This window comes from Hyaena hyaena, unplaced genomic scaffold, assembly GCF_003009895.1.
Source record: "Hyaena hyaena isolate Hyena2069 unplaced genomic scaffold, ASM300989v1 scaffold_190, whole genome shotgun sequence".
Taxonomy (NCBI): Eukaryota; Metazoa; Chordata; class Mammalia; order Carnivora; family Hyaenidae; genus Hyaena; species Hyaena hyaena.
In genome coordinates, this window is record NW_024080822.1 from 2387323 (window position 1) to 2415262 (window position 27940).

The 27940-nt window shown below is 38.0% G+C and overlaps 1 protein-coding gene across 4 annotated transcripts in view; it reads left to right on the forward strand.

The window, feature by feature from the left end:
- SORBS2 (sorbin and SH3 domain containing 2) overlaps positions 1 to 27940 on the forward strand; it is a 184981-nt gene that overhangs the window by 134364 nt on the left and 22677 nt on the right. For 2 of the 4 annotated variants that reach the window (XM_039241202.1, XM_039241203.1), the window contains 7 exons: positions 7599 to 7648; positions 10436 to 10620; positions 17610 to 17698; positions 19067 to 19113; positions 23079 to 23193; positions 23278 to 23406; positions 26149 to 26352. In XM_039241202.1, the coding sequence (XP_039097133.1) occupies positions 7599 to 7648; positions 10436 to 10620; positions 17610 to 17698; positions 19067 to 19113; positions 23079 to 23193; positions 23278 to 23406; positions 26149 to 26352 (819 nt within the window). Of the gene's footprint in view, positions 1 to 357; positions 511 to 3025; positions 3089 to 7598; positions 7649 to 10435; positions 10621 to 12977; positions 14562 to 17609; positions 17699 to 19066; positions 19114 to 23078; positions 23194 to 23277; positions 23407 to 26148; positions 26353 to 27940 lie in introns of all 4 variants that reach the window. The other 2 variants (XM_039241201.1, XM_039241200.1) reach the window with 2 other exon arrangements.

Consider the following 27940-nt stretch of genomic DNA (forward strand, 5'->3'; position numbering starts at 1 on the left):
TAAACTAGAGTGTCAACCAAACCAGAGTGGGACTCCCTTGCTCACCCCCTCCCCACCGCTAGCCCACTACAGTACTGTGAAAACCCAACCCGATCCAAATCCGTTTCTCTAGCTCAAGGTAGACAGACAGAAGGTGATGCTTGGAGTAGCTCATTAAACATGATCATTGTTTACTTTCTGGGAGGCTCCTTGTCTTCACGTCTATTCAGCCATCCAGAAGGTTCCTAAGGTCTCTGGGTCTCCCAAGGGACATCTTACTTTTCTGAAATGTTTCCTCCTGCTAACTGATGTCCTCTTTATTCCATCAAGAGCCCCCATCTAATCAGTCAGTGTTTCCTTCACCCTTCTTTCTTACAGCCCCCTCTCCCAACAACTCCAACACCTGTTCCAAGGGAACCTGACCGGAAGCCTCTTTCTGTTCCACCATATGGAGAAGTAACTGGTAGTCCCTCCCCTCCGCCCAGGACTGGCCTCCCCATATCAAGCCCGTGCACCCCGGCTCTTTCCCCCATCTGGGTGAGCTCCTTCCTTCTTTACCTTATCTAATGTCCCTCGGGAAGCTCAGGGGTGGCCCTCGCTCTCCAGAGGCTATGAGGACAGTCAGATCCTAGCCACTCACCACCCCCTCCACCTTGCTGCCCTTTTCTTTCTCAACTAGACCCCAGGTTCTTCATGCCAATCGACCCTTAACAGCCCCCCAGCACCTCTCACTCCTTCCCCTCACCTCTCTCCCCACTTTTACCCTCCCCTCCCTGCCAGGCTGTCCCTATACGTGCACCCGAGCAAACTGTCCACAGACTGCAGCTTGAGATGCCGGGATCAATGAGGACGGGGCGGTAGAGTGACTCACCCAGAGGAGCTACTTGGTGACTTAGCTGAGTCTATTTTAATATTAATAGGCTAAATTTAGCCTATTTGAGGTGTGCTATCTGTGCTCATTTTCGCTCACAGTTTTTCATGGTTTATGCATCCAGCTAAGGAGAAAACTCAAAAGAGAGGACAGAGGTTTACAGAGGAAGTGACTAGGGGCCTAGGTGATGCCATCGAAGCTCATCTTCATATCCTAATTTTACTCATTTTACTTTACTTCCTTTGTTCGTCCTGCTGAGATTCATTGGATGAGAGTCGGTGCATGTTTGCGTGCGAATGCGCGTGTGTGTTTTTCATACCACACGGCGTTTCCCTCACTCAGCTCAGTGTGCCTTTTCCTTCCCTTTTCCTTCACATCTGCTCCAGACTGATCGCATAAATCCAGATGACATAGATTTAGAAAATGAGCCCTGGTATAAATTCTTTTCAGAACTGGAGTTTGGACGCCCGGTAAGTGAGGCTAGACTATTAATATAAGAAAATTAGGGGAATGTTGTTTGATTTATAAAACATATCATTATTAGTAGAGAGAGGTGTCATTTACAGAACAAAAGCCAAAGAGCCGAATGTATGCTGTATATGCAAATTCGGTACAGCTTAGTCCACATTCACTTCGGTACCAGACACTTCCTATGCAGCTTTTCTTTACCACACATTCTGTGTTAGGCTTACTTTCTATCTAAACAAATTCAAAATGCTGAGACAGTCCTTGTCTTAGAATATTTAGACAATTGTTACAGATTTATAGAAGATTTCTATTTGTTTACAGTCCATTTTGGTCTAGTTCAATCACAGCAAGTAATGTGACATTTATAATAATTATTACTATCATTAAAGCTCCCATTTGCTGAGGAACGACCAAGCACCTGGAGAGTGCTGGGTTCTGAATTCATTATCTCACTGAGTCCTCTGGATGTCCCTCTAATAAGAAGAAAACGGAGACCAGAGAGGTTAAGTAATTTGCACAAGATAGTAAGTGGTAGAGTCAGAAGTTAACCCAGGTCTGCCAAACAAACAAAAATACTCTGGGCAGTTCCCACAATAATATATTGTCAGTATGTTCCCACTATAAAATGCCTCATTTACTCTTAGGAATATAAGGAAAGAGACAAATAAATAATCCCTGTGGTGCTGTTTCTAGTTTTGCAAGTGAAACATCTTGTCCCCAAACCCACCAAAGTTGGAACTTATGAGAAGTCCATAGTCTGTTTGGGATAAAGAGTCAAACCTACACTTCAAATAACAATTTCTTTCATTAAGTTTTATTGGGGAACTCTTATCTACCAATAGCTGTGCATTTGATATGTGTCAGTGTATTTTTTCATATTACTGGTGTTACTGAATTTTAAACTCTTCAATTATTCCACTGTACAGAATTTTACTGAAGATCAGAGAGCATAACCTTTCTTTTATCATATCATATACTGATTTGCATACTCATAAACTGACCATATATTGGATATTGGGTGGTTATAGTCATCATTTTCATCCATTAAAATGCAAAGGACACTTGGTTAGAGTCCCTTACCTTATTGAACTGGATCAAAAGTGACTGTAAATGAATGTATACCAAAGGATTTTTCCTAGAATTTCTCTACTTAACAGGAAAAGTGTTTTCTATCATTTTTTCCCTAATTTGTACCCAAGTATTCACATAAATGCATTTTATTTTAGAGGAATAAAAATTCTCTAGCTTTATTTTATATGTATTGTTATTATTGAGTACACGGCTTGTAGAGACCATACCGATTTCTGTTCTGAGCATAAATTATCAGCATTTTTCTATAGTCATTTCAGCCACACATGGAAACTCACCAGCATGCTACCCACCTGCTCCTTGAATGTTCCTTTAATATACCTCGCATTCCTTGGTGGCTAGAGAGTGGAGTGCTTGTTTTGATCTGGTGAAATGAGTTTATAAATTTACTAATCAAATCACTAGTAATTTTGCCCAGTGCTTGAGAATATTTTACAAACATTGCACCCTTCCTCCTGGGCCACCCCCATTTTGCTCCATTCATGCACTCTTTATGTGTTTCTGATGCTGTCAGCACTCAATTTCTAACTGTTGTCACCTTTTCCACATGTCCATTCCTTGCTGCCATTGATTCTCCTCCATTCCATCTCTACACTTCTGCTTATGTGGTGCATCTACACCCAGCCTCCTAAAAAGGCTCTGGACTATGTTCAAGATCATTCTTCTGGTGTTTCCAATGAGGTAAAAACAAATTATTCTCTTTTTCAGATTTCTCTCTTAGGAGCCGTTACTGTGATTCTGAACCATCCACGTTTTAACAGTTGACTGTAGGGTCTAAGCTATTTTGGAAAACCCACCTTCGCATCACTGTGTCATATGCAGTATCGTTGCTTAGACGTTAATTATACCAAAGTTGTTGGCTCTTTTCTGCAATGTAGGTGAGGAATCATTCCAGCCATAACTTTGAGTTGAACTGTTCAACGCAGTCCTGGAGTGTGATCATTAAGAAATCAGAAGTAGTACTCAGTACATATATCAACTGCCTGTTTTAATTAGACTGCACAAAATACTAGACAGAGCCATTTTATCATCATGCTGGGAGGTGCAGAATGACAGTTTAGATTCTTAATTACATGTTTATGCCCCACATTTTCTTAAATTTTATTTTAATTCTTTTCTTTTCCTACATACAATTTGTGGATTTTAGCATCAGATAATATCAAGAATGGGGCTGACAAACAACTGGGACACATGTCACGGTCTCCCAGTTCAACATCCTTGACAGGCATTACTAATCCTTCTCAATGCTGTAATCCAGGCTGCCACTATAATAGATTATAATTGGCATATGAGATGAAATGCATTTGCCATCGCTCATGACAATCTGCTAGGTAAAAAAAATAATGCCAGGCAATGTCAAATTTTATTTGATTTAGTCAAAGAGTGTATGAAAAAGGAAGAAACAATCCAGAGTCAAAGGTTTTTATCCTGCTCTCTGCAAAGAAAAATGAAATTATTTTGGAAAGCATATTTAAACTTACTGGTTGACATACGCAAAAGTGACAGTTTTGCTAAACATCAGCTATATAAAAGCCTCTGTGTGGGAATTCTTAGAAGTAGTTGGAAAGGAAGCAAAGTGCATAAACTAGTTTCACACAGATTTTCTGTGGTCTTAAATATACACAAAAACACTTAATAAATATCTTATTTTCATACAAAAGTCTTAACTTGGTAAAAAAAAAATGTGCAACTAGAAAATAAAACTAAGATACCTATGCTTCAGGGAGTACCACTGACACACAGTGGTGATAACTGGAATTGCAGGCACAGTCAGAAGAAAATATCCAGCTTCCTGAAGCTTCAATTTGCAATTCTAAATTATGCATCACAGTGTATGTTAAAATATATATTTATATATTAAATAAAAAGGAAAATAGAGTAATCAAGAGCATTCCAGGTTAGTGAATGTCGTTATTTCTAGAGGCTTGTATTGTAGACAGTTATATAGCATAAAGACAATCAAATACAACAAGCAATTCTATTCTGTATGTTATGTTACCTTCACATCTGAAGAAAGGGTACCATTTCAACATATGAAGAGCCTAAGAATTCACTTTGGAATTCAATTTGGTCAGATATTTTTTCTTATATTTTCGTCAGATAGTTCTAGGATGATTTTAAAGTGGTTGGTTCTTACAGAAGTGAAATAAAATTTAGAGTCACCATGTCCAACTCACTCATTTTTAAGTCAAAAAAAGTAGAGTCCAACAATTAAAAAAATATATGTCCAATATCACAAGGAAAGATGGTGGCAAGTTAAAAATAAAATATGGATCTCTTAACCTCCACTTCCATGTGGTTTTCTCTACACCATACTTCTTAGCACAACCAAGAGATGTATTTGGAGTTCAAATCTTTCAGAAACAAGTTATTTACTTAATACTATTCCTTGTTAACTATTTGTGTGAAATAAGTTCCTGTAATTAACTTTACACAATAATTCAGGCTAAAAATAGTAGAAACTTTATACATTCTATATGTTATGGTAGTGGGGAAAAAAATCACATACAAAAGCATTTTGCTGATGATTTAACTGATTTGCTATTATCTCTTTGGAATTGAGAAAGACTATTGTGCGATTCTGTAGCATATTACTCTCACATCATAGTTTTTCAGAGTGTAAAAAATACTCTGCTAAGGTACTGGATATTATCTTTAATATCTTTATGTAAAAAATTTCTGGTAAAATTTGTAATTGATTACATATCACCTTGGCTACCATTTATCAAGTGCCCAGCGTATGCCATGAATAAAAGACTTTTTAATCAATAAAACTGAGAAACTGGCATTAATGAAGAACAATTAAGGACTGTTAAGTAAAGTTAAGTCACATGACCATTTAGCAGAAAGAATGCTTCAGTGTCCATACTGCATTAAAATTAACTTAATTTAGGTATGTTAAAATAAGGTAATACATAAATACTCAGTAGATCGTAATAGGTAAAAAAGCTAACCCCTTTTCTGGAGACAATTTCCATTTCAGAATGAGTATCATTCATATAATATCATACAGTGTTTCTCTTAGTCATCTATCTAGACATTTTACTGTTTCTTTAAAATTTAATATTGAACGTTTTTCTTAGACTATACATAAAATCACAAAACTGGTTTCAGTTTATTTTGGATTATGGAAGCCAGCAGAAGGAGGAATCATGTCGTTTCCTTACCTAAGTCTAAAATACATTCAGTTTATCAGTATAGAGACTCCACTTCTTACACTATGTTTTATCTCATATTACAGTTTTGTTTAGGCTCATTCCAAGCTGACAATTCAAAATCTCTGATCACTCTAGGGATGTTCTGAAACTGACACGTTTTGATAATCAACTGTGGTTTATCATTTCTGGAACGTTATGCTCCACACTGGCAGTAACACTCTGAGGCTATTTGGTGTTGCTCTTCGGCAAACTTGCAGAGTTAATCTTTCTAAAGCAGAATATAATTATCTGATTTTATTTGTTTCCGTCTTTGTTTTCCTTTTTATTTAGTGTTTATTTTTTCACCTGTCCAGTGTCCGATTCAGAGTTCGGCAAATTAAGTAATTATGTACATTTGTCAGATAGTGGACCAAATTTATTTCTTCTAATTTTATATTTGTTGAGAACCTAGGAATCCAAATGTTTTCTGGGAATTAAAAATATTATAATGTGCCTTTTCTGCCTAAAAGGAGGAGCGATAGTCTTTTGCAGAAAGGTGCTTTTGTTTGTTTCTGGGCAAGATTCCATTCGCATTCAGTAAGATGGAATTAAATGAAAATATTAATTAACAGAACCAATTTTAGAATTATGCATAAGAGGGCTTGTCAGACTGATCTACATAAAGTATCTCAAAATTATATGCTAATATTTTAATTGGTTAATTGGTGCCAATTTACAAGTAGAAAATAAAGTTATAGAAATAGTTTTTAAAGTGTGGTTTAATTTCCACTAAGTAGGTTTTTAACACTCTGGTAAAAGATTTCTGTGTGATAGGAACTTAAATAAAATCTATCAAATCCTGCCTTTTTGGGTGATGTTTTTAAACTTTCATATGGAAGGATATTTTTAAACTAGAATTTCAGTGCTTCATCAGACAAAAGTTTGTGATAAACAATCAATCATCAAATATGCCCCGAACACATATACAGTCTTACACATATATATGTGTATACATTTTCCTATACATTCTAGACATCACACCACAACTGCTTTTCCTCATTCTGCAGTATCATTTTAAATGTTCGAGAGCTCAAAACAATACTCTGGTTTCTCTTCAGGTCAAATAAACCTTTTGCCTTTTACTAAAGAGCTCAAAACAGATCCTCTCTTGCCTTTTAGATATTTCAGTAATTATTCTATGAGGTGGCCATGGGGAGTAAAAAACTCCCATCTAGTATTTTTGCCTAATAGCTATTTCATTGTACTGTTCAGAATGAAGGAGTATGAAAATAGTGAGTACAATAGGTATTTGGAATTGTGTATCACTTTGTATTATCTATTTTTCTTTGTTCCTAAAACCATGTACAACTGAGAATTTATTTTCTCATGGAAATGTTAAAAGCCCACTTCTCTTTTTTAAAAGGTTATATTTTGGTTCGTTAATCATTTGTTTTAAACTAACCCTCAACTTAACTAATTTGAAAGATGTCAGTCTGTATCTGATTTAAGTATCAGGTAGTTAAGTTTAATTTTAAACCAAATTCAGAAGTAGTATTAAAATACCGTGTCTGTGTTGACAGAGGAAAGATGTCTCCAGTCTGCTCAAATGTTGTACTTTGGAGGTAATACCTGGAAACATGACGAAAAAATTTATAAAGAAGGTTTATGTTGTATAAGGGCCGAATGATGACGACAAATATTTTTTTAAACAACAAACCATTCCTTTATGTAGAAGATTTCTACTTACAGTCTACTTCCTGTAAGACGGAGTAATTAACAACTTTTCTTTTTGCCCCTAGGCAATGTTTGGTTTGTGAATAATTTGAGTTACACAGAGAAATACAGGGCAGCATATCAAAAGAGAAAGTAGATAGGAAAAAGTAGAAATTCAGTTACATATTTCTCTTTGAAAGACATTTTGTGATCAAAATAAATGGTATTTTTTATCTCAATTTTTATAATATTCTTTTTAGGATACCTAATTTAGTGTCCATGGACAAATGAAATTTTGCCTTGGTGAAAATTTTTATGGAACTATTTTTCTATCTTAACAGGCCTCCTTGTATCAATCTTCCATAGACAGAAGCCTAGAAAGACCCACTAGGTAAGAATGTCAATACATTATGCAACCAGAATATTCTATACCAGTGGTTTCTTTTTCAATAGGAATACTATTCAGTGAAGCAATAATGAAGATTATGTTGTCAGTAATTATTATTTTAAGCACCGTACTTTATGACATTGTTTTATTATGTTTTTGCATCACTGTATATGAGCATATTTAAAAATTCATAAAAGCTAAGTGAAATAATTCTGGATTCCTTTACCAAGAAATTCTTCCCTTGACTATCTCCTCTATATCCAGTTTTCTTTCTTTAAATGGGAATTATAAACATCTAATTTTCAATATTATTAGATGATGCTTACGATAGCATATTTGAAAAATTTGTAAATTATTAGAAATTTTCTAAATTATGTTCTATACATATTTGTTCATTATACTCAGACCGCACAAACCAGAAACACTGTTGCAACCAATAAAGAAGGGCTTACTATATACCTGATATTCTAAACACATAAGCATATTCAATCCTTAAGACACAGCGATGAGTTAAGTACTATTCTCCCCACCTTATGTCTGAATACACTAAACTTAGGCTCCATAACTTACCAAGTATACATAGCTAGCAAGGAGCAGAGACAAACTAGAACTGAGCCAGAATAACCTGGAACTAGTCTAACTGTCGCAGGAATCCGCCAAGGTAAGTTCTGTTGATAGGCTTTAAATATCACACTTACTTTAAAGCATTACAGAAATTCAGACACAGCTCGATAGCAATAGTGAATAATACAAACCCTTAGCCATATTGTATTATCAACAAGAAATATAAATTTGCCCTTCTATAGATTTCTATCAAGATAAGTCAAAAACTTTGTAAACTGGGTCCTTTGTAAATTGGGTTCATGAGTGCCAGTCACTGACATCAATGTCATTAAGAAAAGAGCTCCTGCAACTCCTTTTATATCTGTATACACTCCTAAAATATTTGAGTTTCAGAGTTCTAATCTGACCTAAGATTGCTAGAAAAACTGTGCACAGACCCTCATGTGACAGGAGAGTGACCGCAAAAACAGGTCTAGGAGAAGACGGGCATCCTCTTTAGAAGAACAAAGACAAATTCTGAGGTCCAGCTCCATCTCTATACTTGCAAAGTGTGTGTTGCGTTGACTCATTTGTGAAATACTGGTAACCGGGTACACCTCACAGGTTTGCGTGTGGGCTATACAGACAGTAATGGCAGCAAAGCAATAGTGTATTGCTGCCTCATGGGAGCTGGTGTTGCTGTTACTGCTGTTGTTGATATAATTTTATGTAATGATCATCGCACGCTGTGTGATGTGTATCTTCGTCCACTAGTGTTTGTCTTAAATGATACTATATTCAGATCCAGGCCATGATAAAAAAAATTTCCTGCCATTACAGACTGTTGACGCCATTTCATACAGCTAGGTGCAAGTCTCCCTTAATAATTTGCTTCCTGGTCAAATTATTAGTCATTCATCATTTAAATAGGAAAATGTCAGAATTTCAGGGTAAGGGTTTTCAAGCTAAGATTAGTAGGAAAGGCCATAGGGAAACCTGGAGGTAAGAGAAATTTGTCTCACTAGATGTCTTCCTTTTCTCCAGTCCTTTCCTCCATGTCAGCATGCCTTCCCCAGGCAGAGTCATGTTGTTGGAACCCCTCTTTATGGAGAAAAGATACATGACACAAGTCATAACACTGAATTGTCAGTCACAATGTATAACACCAATTGGAGGATTTTTCCTTTAATATGTTACTACAAACTTATGTCTACACCAAACAAATGCACATGGATGTTTATAGCGGCTTCATTCATACTGCTAAAACTTGAAAGCAACAAGGATGCCCTTCAACAGGTGAATGGATGAGCAAACCAATGCATCCATATAATGGAATGTTATTCAACAATAAAAAGAATGAGCCATAACACCACAAAAAGGCATAAAGAATCTTAAAATTGGGATACTGCGCAGAAAACAGCCTTAATATAAATCATGGACTTTCATTACATTGAATAATAATAAATCAAGATGGTTCATTTACTGTAACATATCACAGTGATAGAAATGTCAATAACAGGAGGAACTGTACGCACCAGGAAAGGGAGTGTGTGGGAACTCTCTGTATTGCCCAATCAATTTTTCTATAAACCTAAAACTTCTCTTAAAAAGAATAAAGTCTCGGGGCACCTGGGCTGGCTAAGCATCCGACTTCGGCTCAGGTCATGACTTCGCAGTCTGTGGATTCGAGCCCCGCACTGGGCTCTGCGCTGACGGCTTAGAACCTGGAGCCTGCTTTGGATTCTGTGTCTCCCTCTCTCTGCCCCTCCCCTGCTTGCACTCTTCCTCTCAAAAATAAATCATAAACATTTTTAAAAAATTTTTAAATAGTGTATGAATTTTTTTTTTATTTTTTATGTTTTTATTTTTGAGAGAGAGAGAGGGAGCATGAGCAGGGGAGGGTCAGAGAGAGAAAGAGACACAGAATCTGAAGACAGGCTCCAGGCTCCGAGCTGTCAGCACACAACCTGACGCGGGGCTTGAACCCACGAACCGCGAGATTGTGACCTGAGTCAAAGTCGGATGCCTAACCGACTGAGCCACGCAGGCGCCCCTAGTCTATGAATATTTTTAAAGAGATGAGAAAGAAATAACATTTAATAGCAAGGAATGAATTTTTAAAACTGCAGTTCGAGGGAACAGAGGTAAGAGTTGTACCACAGTCACTAGCACATTCCATCAGTCTTTCTGATTCACACGCTAACCTCCTCTAACACCAGCCTAACTGAAGATGATCTCTTCTTTTAGTGCCATGAGCATGGCCAGTGACTTCAGGAAAAGGAGGAAGAGCGAGCCTGCAGTGGGGCAGCCGAGGGGCCTGGATCAAAGTGCACGCAGGACCGGCCCCGACCGAGCGGACCTCCCAGGGTCAGGCGCCACCCTGACCAAGTCCTTCATAAGTTCCTCCCCATCTTCCCCATCAAGAACAAAAGGTGAGCAATCATAGCTTGACGTGTAAGGAATTTACTAGCTTTGTTTTAACCTAGGGACCTGTGACCCCTGGGCCAGATTACCTGTCCAGAGAAAGTTGGCATTTAAATACACTGTCTTGAATACAATATAGTTTCATAATAATAGCTTTTTTTTTTTTTTACACAGACTAGGTCAGTTTGGTGAGCCATGTGAGTGGCTTAAAGGTCTCTATCATCTAGCATATTTAATGCTTTTTTTCCTCAAAATGTATCAGTTGTGGTTTTTTGAACAAATTTAGAGTATCTAATTTACTGTCAGGCCATTAAAAGACTACATTTATAAATATCTGCATATTTTAAAAAATGGTCTAAAGTTACTACAACTAGCAAAGTTAATCACGTCTATAGAACAGGAATTAGAAGTAGCAACAAAGAACACTGTTGCCTAAAACAGTTTGATTTTGTTGTTTTTTTAAAAATTATTTAATTCTAGATAAAATTTTGTCCGACCTACGGAAGTTGTCTCTTTCATCACCTGTTCTGTATTTTGGTCAAAATTCATATAGATAGTAGAATATCCATGTTATGCATGTAACATGGTGTTTGATTCCCAACAGTCCACTAATAAGAACTGACTGGTCTCAAGCCATACTTGGAAAATTTAGATATCACCAAGCCATTTTTCCATATGGCCTCTCTCCTCTCTGGAAGTTCAGTGAGCTGTGTTGAGAGAGGGCAAGTCTCTCCTTCAGGTCTCCGGAAGACTGTTTAGTGCATTGTTACTGTGGTAACAGGAATATTCCCAAGATGGAGACTGAGGATTGACCCAGGATCGACAGGTACCTAAGGACATACCAAATTTGGGGCCCTGAAATCTTCCCCAATCTCCTGGGACTGAAACAGAACACAAAAGGAATCGGAAATGTGTAAAGAACTTGATTTCTAACTGAAGTTTCCCTTAAATAGCAGAGATTCAGCCACACATATCAAATATAAGCACGAAAGTGTTGCCATACGGTAAAGCTAAGTGGTAGATGGTTTGTGTGCAAGAAAGGCTGGTTTGGATGACTAGACTCCGGATAGGTCAAGGGGCTAGCAGTCTTCCATGGCCTAGTAAAACTGGGCCTACTATCTGGAAAGTTCAGAATGAGTGAGCCCCTTTTATGATACCTTTCATCCAATTAACAGAGATATGTTTATCAGATTCCATTCATTTATGCAAATGAATATTTTAAGATAAAATAAGTAGGGCATGAAATATCATTGATTCATTATGCTTGGATAACACTCAAAATTAAAAGGATTCTAATTTAGATATTTGTCTTTACCCTAGGAAGTGTTAAGTCAACTTCCTTTCCCAAATATTATGTATCTGCTGGATGTGCTTATCTACTTTTGCAAAGTTTGGATAAGGTTGTAAGGCATGAACTATCAAGAGAGAGATTTTCCTTCATCAGATTTCCTTCTAAGATGAAAATGTCTCATTGGATGTAATTTGGCCTCTCATTTATTAGTTAACTCAGCAGAGTGAAAGAATATTTCCAAACAGATTCCAAACTGAAGTCAGTGTTAGCTATTATCAAATTGCAAATTATTTTTTTTAAAAAAACAACCTCCTTCAAAAAAAACTAAGATGTATTGACCTCTGATGAGAGTTTTATACTATATCCAGTTATTATGAGAATCTGCCTCACAAGAGGTTGAAAGTAGAGCAACTAATGTGGCAAATTTGTATGTTTAAAGAGGCTGTACTATTTTTCTTGGAAAAATATTAACAGCAGTAGTTCACAGCATCCTGATTTTGCAAGTTTGGAAAATACTTTATCTTATTGCTTTTTCTATCTAATGCCCACGAAAAGTTATTTAACACAGTTATGGGACTGGTAACTGAATGCAAATTGATAAATTACTCTTTACCTCTCTACCATTATAAATCAAATGAGACTCAAATCCTGACCCTATTTAGTTGATTAAATCTCTACCACTTTTGGCCTTAACCCTTAAACATTTAAATTACACCAGGCCATGCTATTAGCTTCCCAGGTACTATTGAGGTTTTGGCATACCTCGTTTGCAGAAGATGTATGAACACAATACAAATAGGTATCAAAACTACGCTAATTACTTTTTATACATGGTTTTGCGAACTCTAATATCTGCAAAGCTACATTCATTGAAAAAGTTATTAACCTGCTTTAGAATTGGGATTTTTCTCTAAAGTTGAAGCTGCATGTGTAACAATCTGTGTCCGAGACTAAACCATACTAACTGCTTTCCCTTTGCTATGCTCTCTGATGCTAATTGACGTGCTCTCCTCTTTGTGAATCTTTTAACTTCTCCAAATGTCTCTCTTCCACCACGCTGGCCTGGATTAAAAGGTGGGGATGATATGTGTCCATCCCTTTACAGTTACTCAGGGCTCCACGGCAACCCCTCCAATGAGTTAGATTACTGTAATGCTTACAAGAGACAGCATTTGGATGTCCCTCGTGACTCACAGAGGGCCATCACGTTCAAGAATGGCTGGCAGATGGCCCGACAGAATGCAGAGGTCTGGAGCAGCACTGAAGAGACAGTTTCCCCCAAAATCAAATCCCGTAGCTGTGATGATCTCCTAAATGACGACTGTGACAGTTTCCCTGACCCAAAAGCCAAGTCAGAAAGTATGGGCTCCCTCCTGTGTGAAGAGGATTCCAAGGAAAGCTGCCCTGAGGTCTGGGCGTCCCCCTACATCCAGGAAGGCCGCGGTAATGGCAGGTCGAGGCTCCGACACAGGTCAGCCCATGACGCCCCAGGGTTCCTAAAAATGTACAAGAAAATGCACCGCATTAACCGCAAGGATTTGATGAATTCCGAGGTGATTTGTTCCGTGAAGTCGAGAATCATGCAGTACGAAAAGGAACAGCAGCACAGGGGCCTGCTCCATGGCTGGAGTCAGTCATCCACTGAGGAGGTGCCCAGGGACATGGTCCCCACTCGCATTTCTGAATTTGAAAAGTTGATTCAAAAGTCAAAATCCATGCCAAATTTAGGAGATGATATGTTATCTCCTATAACCCTAGAACCTCAACAAAACGGTTTATGTCCCAAAAGGCGGTTTTCCATTGAGTCTCTGCTGGAGGAAGAAAACCAGGGCAGACATCCTTCCCATGTACAACGAAGCTACGAGCCTAAAGCCCTGGTGCCAATTCATATCGAAGTCACCAGTGACGAGCAACCGAGAACTCACATGGAGTTTTCCGACAGTGACCAAGATGGAGTTGTATCTGACCACAGTGATTACATCCACGTGGAAGGATCATCCTTTTGCAGTGAGAGTGATTTTGATCACTTTTCTTTCACATCTTCTGAAAGTTTTTATGGATCCAGCCACCACCACCACCACCATCACCACCACCACCACCGGCACCTCATCAGCTCCTGCAAAGGCAGATGCCCAGCCTCCTACACTCGATTTACCACCATGCTGAAACACGAAAGAGCTAAACACGAAAATGCTGAGGAGCCCAGAAGGCAGGAAATGGACCCTGGCCTTTCTAAACTTGCATTTCTAGTCAGTCCCGTGCCTTTCCGGAGGAAAAAGAGTTCGACTCCCAAAAAGCAGACTGACAAGGCAAAATGTAAAGCGTCTGTATTTGAGGCTCTGGACTCTGCCCTTAAAGACATCTGTGACCAAATTAAAGCTGAAAAGAGACGGGGAAGTTTGCCAGACAACAGTATCTTGCACCGTCTTATCAGTGAACTGCTGCCAGATATTCCTGAGAGGAACTCATCACTTAAAGCTATAAAAAGGAGCCCCATGCACCAGCCTTTCCACCCACTGCCTCAAGATGGTGCTATTCATTGTCCATTGTACCAGAACGATTGTGGGAGAATGCCTCACAGTGCCTCTTTCCAAGATGTGGACACCACCACCACCAACTACCACCACCAAGACCATGAGGGTGCACGGAGTCTCCAAGGTGGATGAACTTTTCTTTCTTTTTCCTTGTGATTCAGATACCCACCATCCAGCTCTTTCATCTTCCATTCCTACATCTCATCATTCCTAAGCTGTGAGACCACTTGGCATCGTTATGTGTTTTGGAGCAAATGCTTGTGGTGCGAACATGTCTTCCTGAATAGTCTCATTTGCCCATGTGATATTCGGACTTGATGTGTGGCTTAAAGTGATCATCAATTCACAAAAATTTACTCATTCAAAATCAAAAGGGAAAACCATCCTGTAGCTTAATGTTAGGGTTGAAACAACTTTCATCAAAACAACAAATTAAACTTATTTTACCAATTTAAAAGGATCCCATCAAGGAAACGATAATTGAGTATCAGTATCCTTAAGAGACTGATGACTCTTTCTTGTCATAAAATGAATCAAAACCGATAACTTAATAGCTTTTTCCTTGATTTTTATATTAACTTCATAGTCACTCACTCACAATAAATAATTTGCTTACATTCAACATAAAGATACTACATCAAAACACTCAGGAAGCAAAACAGAAATATTTAATGCAGTAATTGATGGACAATGAAAAGAGAAAAGGATTTGTTGAACAACCTTTAAAGGGCACGTGGGATAAAATTTTTGTGAATACATCTTTAAGCTGTATAGACAAATGTCTCATTTCCATCACTCAGTGTGTTCATTTTCTTTTTCTTTCCATTACTTTATTTTCTATTCCTGCTGAAACAATCTTATACTGACATTTGTATCAGACCATTTAGGTTAAAAGTGACCCTTAACTCCATTTTTGTAGATGGATTATCACCTTGAAGTGGCAACACAAGGACAAATAATAGTTCAAAAGCAGAGGACATTTTTTTGAGGTCTGTTAGGGGTTCTGATATTTTTATGCAATTTTTATACAATTCCTTTTTTTTATTCTTAAAGTACATCTGTTCACTATCTAAGTTTTCAGAAGCTGAAAAGAACATTCCCTGCTGGAATTTGGATTGTCAACAGTCTGCTATGCACTGAGCATTGCAAAGTGCTCTACACACACTATCTAATTAACACTTTCAAAAACCTAGGTGACAGGTATCATTCCAAGCACTGGTTTACAGGTAAGACCCAGGGAAGACAAGAGATTTGACAAAAATCATTTAAGGATTAGGTAAAAGAAAAGAGATGCAAACTCCTAGTAATTCAGAGTTTGTAGTATACAATATAATCTCTGTGGGCAAAAAAAAAAAAAAAAAAGACAATGAAAATTTCATATTAATGTAATATGTGTGACTCATTTGTTAGCTGCCATTGCACAAATTTGCTTCTTTTATCAGCATGTATCTTTGCTTTCATTTATACCATACAACATGATAATCACCTGTAAATTTTATGTACAGATAGAGTAGATTATTGAAACATAATCTGAGAGGGCCTTGAAATGCATTTGAAGGGTATTTGTCTTTTAATAACATATCTATTTTCCAATATTGTTTAGCCCAATTGAAAAATAGTTTATATTCCGTGTATTAGTAAAAGTAATTTACAACTTGATGATCAGTATGAGAGCTTTCTAATCATAAAAGTATCTGAATTTAAAACAGAAGATATATGACACATAGTCCTCTCTCATGCTTGAAAATAGCTGATTAAGTTTTACCTGAAACATCTGTGGCCATGTTACCTTACTAAATCTAACGACTTTAGAATTCATAACTGATATGATAATTCATATCCTTATATGTCATGTGACTGGTATCCAGCTGCTGTTAAGTAGACAATTCTTTCTTAGAGTCAAAGTAGTCACAGTCTTTAAGTAATGTCTTCTTCTTATGAATAGCATTTTTAATTCCTTTACAGTTGGAATTATTTTATTTTTAATGGTTCTTGTTAAGCAATATAACTAAATTTATTAGAGGGATAAGAGAAAGAATTTACGGATTTTGACCCAATTATACTGGTAAAATTCTAGAACAGAGACTACTGGGATATTCTTAGCCTCTAGTTACATTTCCACATATAAATGTGTAAAGTGTAAGTAACCATTAAGCGATAACTGTTTTGGGGATGTAATTATTTACACTGCGCTTTAAGATGAACAAAAATAATTCAGTGTTTCATAATAGTTTGACAATCAATAGGACATTTGCTGTTTAGAGAATTTTTATCCCTTTGTTTCTTGGAATTAGTATATACTTTCTGATAAGGCAGTTGGACAAAAGGGAAGGCAAAAGATAAAGGCCTTAGGATGACATCTTAAGACTCAGTAAGTATTTAACAATAGGGTGGGGGGCACAGGGAAGACCGGGTGTGTAGGGATGGGGGGTGGGGGATGGACATAACCATAGTTCTGCCATCATCATGTTTTACTTTTCTTTTTCATTATGACATTCTTAAATTGTTCTGTGAGATGTATTAGTTTTGTTAATCATTGCTATTTTCTAATTCTCCATCTTCTATAGGTCCTATACAAGTAATTATAAGTTTATTGATTTTGAGTACGAGACAGAGTGGGTGTGCATGAGCAGTGAAGGGGCAGAGAGATAGAGAGAGAGAGAGAGAGAGAGAGAGAGAATCTCAACCAGACTCCATGCTGTCAGCACACAGCCCAACTTGGGGCTCAAACTCACAAATCATGAGATCACGACCTGAGCTGAGATCAAGTTGGACACTCAACCGACTGAGCCACCCAGGCACCCTCTGCCCTTAAAAGTAATTACAAACTGGAGGCAAAAGGAATAGAAAGTATTAAATCTCTGAGATGAGAAATCCCTGCGAGTATGAATTGTCTATAACGGGTGCTGCAGCATAAATATACCAGCAATGTAACAATTACATGTGTGATTATAACACTTCTGCAACCTCCGATATTTTCCCCTTTTGAGATGCTCTGGCTTTGTGTCTTCTATCATAACTTTTTAATTCACCTATGAGTTTTATACCCATGTCTTCTATTGTGGTGTCTCTCTAAATCCGACAGAGGAAACAGTTGCCACCAGAGAAAATGGCTAAAAAGGTCGGGTTTTTATTATGTGGACACTCACTCTGACCCTGTCCTTTCCCACAGACCACGAGTCCCCTAGAAGTTATTCATCCACTATGACTGACGTGGGGAGAAGCGCATCGAGGGAAAGAAGAGGAACTCCAGAAAAAGAGGTAGTTTGTTTAATAGCACTGGAGTCTTTTTTCTACAGCACATTTGGTAAAGCACTTGTCAGCCAGAGTTTTTTCCAAAACCAGTAAAGAATCCAGGTCAAGAACATAAAAATGACAAGAGAGAAACTAGAAACAGTTTTCCCGGAGGCTGAGCAAAGGACTCTTGGCAACACGCACCCCGATCCTCTCTGTAGCTCTCCCCCAACTATGGTCCAGTTTCGGCAGCAAGGCCTCTCTGCGTCTTGACCAGACACCCATGAATTAACACCTGTGCTCTGCGAGAGTGGTGAGCTGGGCTGCCCCATGGAGGAAGGAGATTTCCCAGTACAAATTTCCCCACTGATGTAGGGGAGATCTCTAGGTCACCTGTATTGCAAATCAATACAAATTTGACATGATTTTTGCTGGCCTGCTTTTGCTAGAAGCCACCCTTGGAAAATCACTGCTCCTAGGAACCAACTACCAACTATCTCTTTGGGCATGGCTCCGAGCCAAGGCTGGAGCTCTGGTTCATGCTATCTTGGAGCCATGAAGGTTTGACGGCAACTGAAAACTGGTCTGGGACTGGCAGGCACTCCAGGAGAATCACTACAGGCTGTCTCCGGCAGTCCAAGAACCCGTGGGACCCCCGAAGAAGTTAGGAATGTCCCAGGCTGCCTAAAGTTCACAGAATCACAAGGAAAGAGAGTGGGGTGAGGAGATAACTGAGCACTAGAAAAGGAAGAGCCGGAGTGGCTAGCTAGGGGCTGCAGGGTGACCGAAGGTAAGTGTGTGTCACATCTTATCATGACTAAAAGATGAACGGCTGATTTACCGTGTTGCTAAAGAATTCCTGAACCCTCTAGGGAATGCAAGACGACCAAGCCTATACTTTGGGCCACAAACTAGCTTCCCAATGAGAATTGGGCTAATATTTCTTTGCTACTATGTTAATAATTGTTTAGTAAAAGGGATGATGGCTTCCTTCCTTTTTTCCAGTCCTTTTATTATGATTCCAAAGGAGTTATGTTAATACGTAAGACACAGAGCAGTTGACCCTCTGTAACTGTCCCAGGAAAAGCCAGAATTATCCCTGGGACAGAGCCCTCTGGAATTGTATTCCCCTATTACTGTGTTCATCTACCTTAGTTTCTAAGAGGAAATATGATATTCAGTAATTACAGTGAGCAACCCATCTATTAACACTCCTGTTATAGCTTAAATACCTGAATGAAGAACTATTTGGTTGACTTATCAATTGAGTAGAGGCTTTACATTATATATGTTTAGTCACTACTCATGCTTTCATTTCCCTTTAACTCACATGAAATTGCTTTCTTGTCAAATAAATCCAAATTTTAAGTTAGCACTGTTTACTTTGTCTTTCAGAAACTGCCTGCAAAAGCTGTTTACGATTTTAAAGCCCAGACATCTAAGTAAGTAAGATGAGTATTCATTATAAAACTCAAGCTGGCCTTAAATACTGTGGTAATACTTTAAGAGGTAAATATTATAATGGGCTGTATTACAAATAAGGTCTAAGTCCCAATTCAGCCACTTCAGCAATCAACTGTAACTAATGGTGCCTTCACAATTAATTGGGATAGGGCTAATTTTATTTTCATTTCAAATTTATTTGAGAAACACTGGGTTTCAAGTGACACTAAACATGTTAGAGCACCATGAGTTCAAAAGGACAGGGAAAATAAAACGGAATTAAGAATCTTCTTTTCTAGAGGTTTTGCATCAAGAATAACATAAAAATACAGTGTTGGGGAATAATTAACACTAACTGAGAGAATTTGATAACATTTATTTATCCAACTACATCCAGGATTGTTTGTGGAGTTGGAGGGATATTGATGTTAGTGTTTTCATACTCCTTTGTTGAAGTATTTTTTTAAACCTTTGTCCTTAGGAACTTGTACATCAGATGGGCATGTGTTTAAGAAAAGCTAGTCCTAAGCACATAGGAGACTTAAATAGGAGAGAGTCTTCCATTTCTGTCATGGCCCATGTGTACAAACTTTATTTAAGAAACTTTTGTCTCCATTAGAATTGAAGATCTCAAATCATTGTATATTGGCACTAAATTATCCTTTGTTGTTTAGATTGAACATATATAAGAACAAAATACTTTATTTATAAAAATGCATATTATATTAATAATATAAGACATATAAAAAGATAAAACCACTCAGAATTTGGTAATGCTGATAAGATGGAGAGTGAAATAAGTAGGAAAATGCTACTTAGAAATTCAGATGTTGGGGCGCCTGGGTGGCTCAGTTAGTTAAGCATCTGACTCTTAGTTTCAGCTCAGGTCATGATCTCACAGTTCCTGAGTTCAAGCCCTGCATTGGGTTCTGTGATGAAAGCACAGAGCCCACTTGGAATTTCTCTTGCCTCTTTCTCTTCCCCTCCCCGGCTTGCTCTCTCTCTTTCCCTCAAAATAAATAAATAAATAAATAAACAAACAAACATTTTTTAAACTTAAAAAAAAAGAAATTAAAATATCAAATATGGCTTAAATCTGGTATTTAAAAAAATTCCTGAAGAAAAGCTTACATCTTTTCTCTTTCTTTGATAAGATAACTAACACCTGCTTCGTTTCAACTATCTTCTCATCCTTGTTACTGCTCTGTGGATATAGTGCGACAATGTGTATGATGCATGCCGATTTTATGAAAGAATGATACAGAACATGTAAATTTCATTTCTTTTTTTGTGACAAGCAATCAAAAGCTTTTTAAAATGTATGAACCCCTGAGGAATGACAGGGATACAACACAGAAAAGGGGTCCACCCAGGGCCCATAGCTTTTTGAGAAGGCTCATAAAAAACAAGCAGTGAGAGAAAGGTGACTTGTAGTGCAAGTCGGTGTATTGATTGTGTCACTGGATTTTGTTTGCTACAGTTGCCAAGCCTTCCACCATCTTCCAAGGCCATGTCCTCCTTGTGAAAGCTCTGAGTCAGCAAACGTTCCAGACTTGCAAATGGCACGGCTCTCTCTGAAGGGTTACCTGCACCACCACCCCCCTTTCACAAAAATCTTCTTAAACCAACACGATCTAATTGTGTAAGCCTTCAGAGAAGTCAGTTCAATAATCACTCATGGAAGCCATTCCATAATTTTAGTAAAAAAAAAAATGTTTCCCACATACCATACATACATTTATCTGACTGCAGCTTAATCGTATTCCTCTTGTTCTGCTCTCTGGAGATGTAAAGAGCACTTCCCAGTGCAGTTAACCTATTTGACACAAAAATCAAGGTTCTGGACGACTCGAGCAGCTTTAAAAGTCTCACACACCCAGAAGCACCACTGTTAGCAAAGGCCCAGACACATTTTTATGTGTTTTTAATTAATAGCTAGATGTGAGTGCTTTTTTGTGCCTAACATCTTATAAACAAGAGACAGACACATCTGCTTAAAATAAATATCTGTTTTAAAAGCTATTTGTCTTTACCTAATGCAAAGAAGTTTAATTTTTTAAGAATACAGCTACCGATACAGCTCAGTAACTCACTAAACATAATGTCTCAATTGTTAAATAGGAAGAAGAAATAAAATGTCATTTCCAAAGGTTGTCAGTGGCCACTATTCAAAAGGGGTTGGGGAGGGAGAAAGCAAGCTTACTATAACGTGACTCAGAAATTCTGGGTCTGAGATGAAAGGGACACAGTTTTGAAAACTGTTAAGTGAGATTTCCGTCCTTTATCTAGAAGGCTTAAAATGTTTAAATATAAGCCTTTAAAAATAGAAAAGATTTCTTTTCGTATTTAAAAGAAAAAGTTTTCTGTGAGTGACAATTTTTTTTAAAAAAGCTAAGCCTCCTAGTCTCATTTCCAGAAATGAAACACACCTGGTACTAATAAAACTGTTGGATTGTAAAACATTAAATATTTTGGTTTTCGTTTTCTACATCAGGCACTTGCATAAAATAAAGGAGAGCTGTATTTGAATGTAAACCTCCATGAATCTCCTTGTCTTTAGGGTTACTGAAAATTTAACACGCTTTCAATGTGAAGATTTTAACACTTCTAACTGTGCAATAGTTCTTTAATATGCAACAGGGTTTTGTTTTTTTATTTGAGAGAGCCCACGCAAGTGGGAGGGGGCATGGGGGGGTACAAAGAGAGAGAGGAGAGAGAGAGAATCTTAAACAGGCTCCATGCTCAGAATGGAGCCCAACTTGGAGCTTGATCCCACGACCCTGGGATCATGATCTGAGCTGAAATCAAGAGCCAGACGCTTAACTGACTGAGCCACTCAGTGAAAAACACAACAGTTTTTCAATTCATTCTTTTAATCAATGAGAGATATGCTACATCTGACATCCACCTCTCTTCATGATCTATTCTGCACATATAAATGATCCAACTCAAGATTCTGAACTGAACAACACAGAAGATTCCAGAGTGGGGAGGCAGATGTGTAGGAAAGTGGGGCTCTTGGGAAAAGATGTGAAATAAGGGTCCTCCAACAAAACATAATTACGAGGACAAAACAATAAACAGACACAATTGCCTGGATAATAACGCCATCAAAAACAGATGCAGGGAGGATGAGAAGGTAGGCATGAATTAGCCAAAATAAGTAATGTTTTTATAACTTAAAATTACATACCCACATTATCCTACTTAGGAAATAAGCAGGTATATAGGTTTCTTCTTAGAAATAACCCCAAAATGGAAAAGCATAGATGGTGTCTTGAAAATACTTTTACTTTTTAAAAACAAGAGATAAAGAAGGCAAGAAGCAATTCATGCATGTCTTTACACTTAAAACATGTTTATGTCTGTGCTCCATTGAAAAAACCTCTTTCGTTACACAAACTAAATTCCTTATCAAGATATGCCAATTAAATAAATGCCTGACAGCCAGCTTCAAAGACCTGTAAATAAAAATCTTTCTGATGACAGCACTTCTGTGCTAAAGCTAACTATTTATTTTTCTCTATTGTAAGCTTCAGCACATCAAAAGAAGACAGAAAGAAAGAGAAGTTAAGGTTCTGGCTAACTCTCTCACTAGCTTCAGGACAAACAAAATCAGTGCAGAATGATTCTATCATTACGCCAAGCCTAACAACTCCTCCACTATAAACTAATGATTACGTGGCAATAGCCCATCCTTGCCTTTCAATTTCATATCAATTTGCCTGTGACTTATATCAAATGCAAGCGTTCTACTTGTTCTTTTTTTTGAAATCACTTTTAAAGTTGTAAGTGAATTCTAAGAGTTTGCAAGGAAAATCCTTAAATAACAGGGCTTGACAGATTATTTCTATTGAAAGTATATTTCTCAGCCAAATACAGATTGAGTGAGAGTCTTGATCTTAAGAATAATTGCTATACATCAGGGGGTAAAAAAAAAACCACTGAAACATGTCTCTTCCAGGGAGCTGTCATTTAAGAAAGGAGATACTGTCTACATCCTCAGGAAAATCGATCAAAATTGGTATGAGGGAGAGCACCACGGGAGAGTGGGCATTTTTCCCATCTCATACGTGGAGGTAAGTCCTTCCCCTTCCCTCCCCCATGGCTGTTGTTTCCAAAGTCGTCACAGATCAAGAATAAATAAATTTTTTCCTCCATAGAAACTCACACCTCCTGAGAAAGCACAGCCTGCAAGACCGCCACCCCCGGCCCAGCCTGGAGAAATCGGAGAAGCTATAGCCAAATACAATTTCAATGCTGACACAAATGTGGAGCTATCGCTGAGAAAGGTACCCTGGCCGTTGTCTTCAACCATGCTTTTGAAAGCCTGTGTATTTTCAAAACTAAAATAGGTTACCTTTTTTTTTTTTTTTTAATTTCTAGGAGAGAGAGAGACAGAGACAGCGTGAGCAGGGGAGGGTCAGAGAGAGAGGGAGTCACACTGAAACAGGCTCCAGGCTCTGAGCTGGCAGTCAGCACAGAGCCCGATGCGGGGCTCGAACCCACGAACCGCAAGATCATGACCTAAGCGAAAGTCGGACGCTTAACCGACTAAGCCACCCAGGCGCCCCTAAAATAGGTTATCTTTTTCCTTCGACATTTTTGTGCTTCTGCCTTGTGCTACAAAGGATTCTATGAGGCCACTGTACCTAGCGCTCCGGCTCCCCTGTCCTTCCAGAAGAGGTCCCCTGGGGGATGCAAAGCTTCTCAGAGAAACTTTCTCTCCAGGCTTAGCGTGGCAGGTTCCACATCTTCTCCAAGGGGCGCCTCAGGCTGCCTATCCAGGAGCTCTACATGTGGAAACATCGAAAGGAAAAGCACTTTCATACACTTCAAAATATTTTTTGTCCTGCTGCCTTATTATTCAAATTTTTAAAAATAGGTGTTCCAACATCTACTTTTATCTTGGAGTCCAGGAATGGTCCTAACATAATGAAAGTCCTTCTGGCTATAAGGCCTTTCTGAGGAGCCATTTGTGCAGGGCTGCTCCCTTGATCAGCCTTCTCGAGGCCTCATGACTGACCCAAATTTCACTAGCAGCCGATCCAATTTTAGTATCTTAATAATATCAGAAAGGATTCTCTTTTTTAAAAATTTTCAATGTTTATTTATTTATTTATTTATTTATTTATTTATTTATTTATATATTTAGAGAGAGAAAGAGAGCACATGAGCATGAGGGGGGGAAGGGGAGAGACAGAGGGAGAGAATCCCAAGCAGGCTCCATGCTGACAGAGCTCTATGTGGTGCTTGAACTCATAAACCGTGAGATCATGACCTGAGCTGAAACCAAGAATTGGACACTTAAGTGAGTGAACCACCCAAGTGCCCCCAGAAAGAACTCTTTTTAATTTGTTTCTGTGCAGAAAGATCAAATGAACTATTTTTGTCATTTGCTAAACCATCACATTCATTGGTTTGAGGAGAGCCCATGTCTGCACAGAGCACAGGCTAGAGAGTCACAGGCAGGGTGGGTGGTTCTAGAGCCTCTTTGCCTACTAGTGAAGCCCTAGCCAGGAGCAAGGAAGGGAAACACCACTGTTGTTGTACTGGCAGAACTTCATCCCATTTTCCCTTCTCTGCCCCGGTTCTGCATCATCAACCGATTGTTCTCGTGGACACAGCATTCCATGACCCATTCCCGCTGATTCACTATAAGAGAAGCTTCTGCCGATGGAATTTATAGCTCAAGCAACAGCCTGGCAACAGCGGTGTACTGCCGAGAAAATCATCAGGGAGATTTACTTTTCTTCAGTTATCTTCCGTGCAGAGGTGGTATGGAACAGGTTCTATAAACCACCAAGCATTTTGGCAAAAGGAGAACTTTCATCCTGAGAACCCCCTGAAGAAGGGGCCCCTGCTGTGCTGAAGTTTGGATTGTGTGCCACTCCAGTGCTCCAGCATCTGCCCAAACTTCATATCACATGCTGGATGCAGCTGCAGAGTTCTTGCCGTTTAACCACATTTTGCCAACTTATTTCTGGGCCACGTGTGGTTTTGAGCTAAAATGGAAACTAGGTTTGTGGCAGTGGCAGGATCACTGCTGGTAGGAGGAATAGTGATTGTAGAAAGTTCTATTCTTGCTAAAGCCAGGGGTTCTATGAAAATGTTCAATGGCCACCAGCCAAACCAGAATGGGACAGTGGTGTTACACTACCTTGAGGCAGACCAGGTGGATGTCCACCCTGGCCACAGCTATGGATTATCTAGGGAACATTCTTTGCCCCATCCTGCTAGCCTTACTCTTTGCTCCTCCTTACCACATGTAGATCAAGGAAGAAAAACAGAATGCCATTCAACTTCTTCCCTTGTGGAGCTTGACTTCTGTAATCCATTTCAGATACCCAACCACAGCGAGCTGAGTTGCACTGTCTTGAAGCTCTTCCTACAGAAGGTCATGCCCCCGAATCCTGTCAATGATAGGATAACGCTACTGTCATTGAGGTTTTCCCTGTTAAACTATTCTGCTTTTTAAAGTAACTTTAGGGGCTCCTGGGTGGCTTAGTCGGTTAAGCGTCCGACTTTCGCTTAGGTCATGATCTCGCGGTTCGTGGGTTCGAGCCCTGCGTCGGGCTCTGTGCTGACTGCCAGCTCAGAGCCTGGAGCCTGTTTCAGTCTGTGACTCTCTCTCTCTCTGACCCTCCCCTGCTCATGCTGTCTCTCTCTCTCCTAGAAATAAATAAAACATTTTTAAAAAATTAAAAAAATAAAGTAACTTTATACAAGTCATTTCACGTGGTACCAGTGTGAACATGTGTAAACCCATTCACATAAACCAAGCATCCGTAGGGGAGATTCTAATGTCATCAATGAATGATTAAGTTGCATCTATGTTGATAATCTGTAATTTGGGAATGAGCTCAGAGACTTTATTTGCATTCTCCTGACAAAAACAAACAACAACAATAAAAACTGGAAGTATCAAACTTTCCCAGATGGAAAACTATTGTTTATTAGAAAATATTGAAAATTACATTTTTTTATGTTCTTGCATCTCTATTTATAATGCATTTCCCTAATGTTCATTACAGGGAGATAGAGTTATTCTTCTTAAAAGAGTTGATCAAAACTGGTATGAAGGTAAAATCCCAGGAACCAGCAGACAAGGCATCTTCCCTGTTTCCTATGTAGAAGTTGTCAAGAAGAATACAACCAAAGGTGCTGAGGACTATCCTGACCCTCCAATACCCCACAGCTATTCTAGTGATAGAATCCACAGCTTAAGTTCAAATAAGGTAAGAAGAAGTTCTAGCATATGAGTGTCATATGGGAGCTTGATGTAAGATCATCAGTATGTGATGTTAAGCTTAGACTAATATATCATACCTATTGCAAAGCCCAAAACATATATGTTATGTTTCTAAGTGTGCGTGCCATGTCAAGTCAATATAACTTAATTTTCCTGAGGGTTGCTAGTGCAAAGGTTTAATACTTGATTTTGATAATTTTATTTTCCAATTAAAAGACTGAAAGAGAAAACATTAGCATCATAAAATCCTATCTGATGTACATCTGTATATATACCATTATATCTGCTTTCTGAAACTCAGTTTTTTTCTGAAGCTTGATTTTATTTTTATATATGCATATTTTACATGGATTATATATAGGTATAAGTAGTATATGTAAGTATAGAATGTATTGATAGGTAGATAGATAGATCCCCAAATGGTTTATTTCAATAACACATGGTACTTAAGTTGACAAAATTCTATAAAAGTCTTGGGGTATTTTAATATAGAAAGAGAAAGAGTAAAATTTTTTAATTAAGGTCTGTAAGTCAGTTTGTTTATTAGTTTGAATGAAAATGTCATTGGTTCTTAGGAGTCCCCAAGTTTATTTTATTGGTTTAGGATGACTTTCTGCCAGATCTCACTTGAACTGGTAGCTAAAAATAATTACCTTTCTCAATATTTAGTTTAAAAGGGGCTTTGCTTCCTGAACTGGTTAGTTAGAAAAGGCTATTCTACTTTCTTTACTTACAGCGTGAAGTTTTTCTCAACTTTGTATTGAATTATAATATATTGTATTCTTTTCATGGACGGTATTTAGGGACTTCTTTCTCTTTTTCAATAACCTTCAAGTGTAAAACTTTAAATTACCAAGAAATTATTTCCAAAATACCGTAAGTACTCCCCAACATCTTAAACATTTTGTTTCTTATAACTTATTAAAAATTTTAATCGAGAACAAGGTTGGGACATGGAAAAATAAACCATTTAGCACTAGCAAAGTAACATCAACATCACAGCCATGAAGTTGTTTCAGATCCCAATGCAAAAGAGCATCCCCAGGGACCTAAACAACTTCTTAAAAAGGAGTCTAGAAGGATTTTATGTATGTAAATGATCTAACAGTCTACTGTCTCAAGAGAAGTACTTTCTTTTAAAAGGGCATTTTATTTATTCTACCCCTCTTTGAAGACTGGGTTTCCATTGCAGGGTAATTGCTCTAAATGCCTTATCATTGGGTAATATAACAATTTGGTAACCCTGGATAATAGACCAGTAATGAGATTTTGTCTGATTACAAAGTTTTCCAGAATCTTCTTTAGTAGGTTTACTTCACTACCAGAGCTTATTTTTAGAGATCAACATCCTTCCTTCAATAGTTCCTACTGACAAAAAGAAAATATCAGAATCTTCATCCATATATTTGTCTTATTTATCATTCAGTCATCTTAAAAGAACTACCAGATGAATTTCAAAATGACCATACCTTCAAATAAAGTATTAAAAGAAAGAATAAGCATTTATCTATAAAGCCTTATTTAAAAAATTCTTCCATGATGTCCTAATTAATATTGGCAATGTAATACTGTAG